Below are 4160 nucleotides of genomic sequence, written 5' to 3'. Positions count from 1 at the left end.
GTTCCACTCTCACCTCTCTTTGGAGACGTTCACACTGAGACTATTGTGATGAAATCTGACTTTCTCCAAGTCTTATTCTTCTTATCACCATCAGAAATACTCACAAACCTGCTGCTCTGCATGTCCTACACCACCTCCACCTGGACAACAGTTGCAACTACAGTCTGCTGTTCATCAGGATCATGTGACTCTGTTTCCACATCTTAGTTTGAATCCATTGTTCCATTAAAGGGAAGTCAGTGTTATTCATTATGATATGATGAGCGTTTATCTGTACTGGTGTTACACAATAACCTCAGCTGTTCTTAACAGCTCTCTCTTTATTGTAAGGGACTTCAGGTACAAAAAATGAAACCACATCAAAAGAGACACAAACTACACTGCAAAATCATTCATTTCTATTTATTTGTTAAATACACCGATTAAAGTTCATGGTCCTCTGGGTGGTAAAGTTCACTCATCAGTCTGTAGATGTATGACGGTGCGTGTCCTCCGATGTTGGAGATGAACAGTGTGATGAGCTCGGGCGGGACATAGTCAAACACAGGACAGTGCACATTCACCTTTGAGAGAATCTCACCTGAAATATAAACAGAAAAATGTGAGTTATTTTAAAAAAAACCTGACAAAGAGGATATGTCCAAATCTGAAAAGGATTTTCCAAAGGTGGGCACGTGGTTGAGGTCAGTTTTGTTGCAAATGTTACCTTCAGTGAACGGGAGCACCTCATGTGGGGAGACAAACTTATGGAAGGTATCCTCTTCATTTGGAAACTGAAATATGACATATCATGTTCACAGAAGTATGAGTTTAATCATTTATGGGGGTTGAAAGGAGATAACTCGGACTTTGGAGTAATCTCTTACCTGAGGTGAGAGCTTGAACATGGGAGCACAAACAATCAGAGGTGTGGAGTGATGCTTAGCTGCAAGGGCCAGTGTGTGTGTCCCGTTGATGGCCCTCAGGCCTCCATTTGCTAGAACGGTCTGTGTTCCAATGATGACCTGCAAAAAGATCATGACACAAGTTCACCTGCATGCTCTAACATGACTGCGCTAACGTCTCCTTAAAACGTTAAGTACCTTATTAACTCGAGACATGACTGCAAATATGGCAGCATCTGTGATCACAGTTGTTTCGATGCCAGCCTTTGAGAGGTTTGTAGCCATTTCGTGCCCCTGTAGAGAGGTGAAAAAATAAGATTAGGAACTGTGTTTTCTATCTAAAGTTAGACATTTAATATTTCCTTTATGACTGATGTAGATGAGCTACCTGGCAGAAAGGAGCACACTCTGCCACAATGACGTGAAACTTGCGTTTGCGTGCAGCATCTTTGAGGAAAGCCTCCACGGTGCGCGAGCGGCCGATCGTCATGATGACCTCATTAGAGTGGATGTGCTCCAGGGCCTGCATGGCAATGTTGTCGGTCGTTCCCTCTGAAAAACAGAATGATGGGCACCAAGAATTGGAGTGATTTAAAATACAAACTGACGCTATCTTGGTAATAACGCAACTTACCCAGTTCAGTGAGTAGCTCATTGATGGCCTCGATGACGTTGGATTTGAGGAGAGTAAAAGGTTGCCTGAAGTTCTCCTCGCTGAGTCCCCCAGAGGTCAGCAACTTGTGGAGGGATTCCTGGTCTGCTTCTTCACTGCTGCCCCGAGATCTGAAAGAAAAACACAGTTAAGCACAAATCTCACCAAAAACACAAAGTATTTCAGCCGTCTGTAGCTTAAGTATTTCTAAGCAACATACTCTCATCCTTTAATATATGGTACGATTGTACTTCAACTGTTAGGTCAAATGGTTTTCTGGGACAGAAGAAAAAACTTGAAACTGCAGCTCATTAGTTTGTTTTCAATTTGAGGGCAGCAACACATCTCAAATAGGTTGGGACAGCGACATGTTTGTAAATAGTTTGTAAACATCTGGGAAATGAAGAGAAAAGCTGCTGGAGGATGCTGGAGGATTCTAGCTGTTCGATAGTCCTGGGTTTTCTTTGTCACATTTACTTTACTTCAACATGCATAAAATGTTTCCAGATAGTCAAAGGTCTGGACTGCAGGAAGGGAAGCTCAGAGCTGAAGCACCTCTACTTAGGGCTGTTCGATATAACGATATATATCGGATGACGATATAAAAACATTTATCGTTTCATTTTATGCTATCGTTTGTTTCGTGGTGTCGCAAAATAAACTCTTTACAGCAATATTTTTTCATAGTTTTGATGGTCACTGTAGTGGCTATATTAATTTCTTAAAGTTCTCTCTTTCTCTTATATTTTATATAACCACACTACAGACGGACAAGCGCCTGCTTTTATGCGTTGTCGTTAGCAACAACGACGGTAAAACCATCGCGTGTCCGCTTGTTTATGTTCCACATAAACCTTTCACAATAAAGCTCAAGATCCTGTTGAGACTTTTCAAAATAAACAGAATCACGTGAAAGAGCAGATTATTTACGGATGAGAAGTAAAAAAGAGCCGCCTGGTGCTAAAAAATAAACCTTAGACTCAAACGTTAGAACAGGCTGTTTCCCGTGGCACACTGTGTAATAAATACTCACAAAGAAAACGGCAGCCGTTACAACTTATGTCTAAAAATGTATAGTTTCATACATCGGTTAAAACACTCGACTCCAGCTACATGACGCGCAGCTGGAAACACTTGCCGCAAGTCGAGCTGCCCGAGATTCACAGAATTTACAAAAATGTTACATTTTTGTGATTTATATCGTTATCGGGACGATAGAATTCTTATATCGGGATATGAGATTTTGGTCATATCGCACAGCCCTACCTCTACTACAGAGCCATGCTGCTGTACAAGATGCAGTTTACCAATATCTGAATGGGAACATATGTTACTCTAAAACCTGTAAATAGTTTTCAGCACTGATGATGCATAGAAGAGTTTTCCACTTTGACTCACTTCATTTGGTTTCTTCTTTACATGGTATAGCTTTAACATACACTTGTGGATGAACACAGGTGAACACAAACAATAATTTCTTTAAGTGCTCTTGATCCCATGCAGTGAATTTCCATGACAGAATCATGTCTGTTTTAAATGCAGTGCCATATGAGGGCCTGAATATAACAGGCATCCAGTCCTGTTTTTCAGTCTGGTCCCTTGCGCACAGAGTCTTCTCGAGTTTCTCAAAATCTTTTCATGATGCGATATTCAAAGTGTTCACATTTTTACGTTGAGGAACATTATTCTGAAATTCATCAACAATTTATGGAGGGCTTTTGCAGACTGGTGAACCTCTGCTGATCTTTACTTTACTTTGCCTCTTTAAGATGCTCTTTTATACCCAGTCATGTTAATTCCCTGTTCCCAGTTCACCTAATTGGTTTTAAAATGTTCCTCCAGCTGTTTACTTTTAGTACTGCTTACTCTTCCAGCTTTTTGTTCTCCTCATCCGAACTTTTTTGGGACACGTTGCTATCAAATTAAAAAGGACCAAATGGGTGTTTTTTTTGAAAATGGTAGGTTTTGGCGTCCTCACCTGGCATATTCCTCTCTGATGATCTTCAGCACCCGTCTGATCATGTTACCCACTGTGGTCTCTGAGGGCTGAGCTGCTGTCATCCTCCTCCCGTCTTTGCGGATTATTTCCATCAGATCACCTGAAATCGAGAAGATGTTTGCAAAAGACCAAAATCTTGGGATAGAATATTTTTTGTGTATGATTTTACATCAGCAACCATTTTTTCTACATGTTCAACATTTTACATATGTATATTCTGTATTGTTTAGATGTAAGGAAAGCTAAAGAAAGCTTATTTGTCATGTACTACAGCGTTATACCAGATTTAAAAACAAAGCCTGTTTGACTACAATGGCAGCTGTCGCTGCAGTTAACTTCACTGTGTCGACAACAAACAGCATTCAGCACCTGCACTGCTCCACCGAGCCTGGGCTGTAATTTTGCGGAGCAGGGCTGTCGTTTCTCGGGCTGTCTCCGCAGAGCCCCGGAGAGGTCCTGCCCCGGTCCCCCCGCGCTTCAGGTCGGACAGGAACGCCTCGACCCTCTCGGTTAGGTCTGTTTCTTTGTATGGGCCCGGCATAGCTGTTTTAAAAAGCTGTCACTGTAACACTTGAGTCACTCAATAGTTCCACCATGCCAGTGTTTTGACGAGGAAGCACTTCAG

At 41.7% G+C, this 4160-nt stretch overlaps 1 protein-coding gene across 1 annotated transcript; it reads right to left on the bottom strand.

Moving 5' to 3' along the window:
- Positions 1-387: 387 nt before the first annotated feature.
- eif2b2 (eukaryotic translation initiation factor 2B, subunit 2 beta) lies at positions 388-4160 on the bottom strand. The gene is made up of 8 exons (XM_080882743.1): positions 3905-4160; positions 3515-3635; positions 1519-1667; positions 1273-1436; positions 1083-1178; positions 867-1004; positions 707-773; positions 388-580 (listed from the first exon to the last, which is right to left on the bottom strand). The coding sequence occupies exons 1-8, from the start codon at positions 4074-4076 to the stop codon at positions 423-425; spliced, it is 1065 nt and encodes a 354-aa protein (XP_080738869.1). The 5' UTR covers positions 4077-4160; the 3' UTR covers positions 388-422.

Source organism: Rhamphochromis sp. 'chilingali', assembly GCF_963969265.1.
Source record: "Rhamphochromis sp. 'chilingali' genome assembly, chromosome: 5".
Lineage (NCBI taxonomy): Eukaryota > Metazoa > Chordata > Actinopteri > Cichliformes > Cichlidae > Rhamphochromis > Rhamphochromis sp. 'chilingali'.
This window is presented reverse-complemented; position numbering and strand designations above follow the sequence as displayed.

What these genes read in the sequence shown, in the direction of transcription:
- eif2b2 (XM_080882743.1), bottom strand. Translation starts at nt 4,076, where the DNA reads ATGCCGGGCCCATACAAAGAAACAGACCTAACCGAGAGGGTCGAGGCG. An exon ending in ATCAGAGAGGAATATGCCAG is followed by an intron (nt 1,668 to 3,514) that starts GTGAGGACGCCA and finishes TTTTTCTTTCAG; the next exon opens with ATCTCGGGGCAGCAGTGAAG. An exon ending in AGTGTGCTCCTTTCTGCCAG is followed by an intron (nt 1,179 to 1,272) that starts GTAGCTCATCTA and finishes ACCTCTCTACAG; the next exon opens with GGGCACGAAATGGCTACAAA.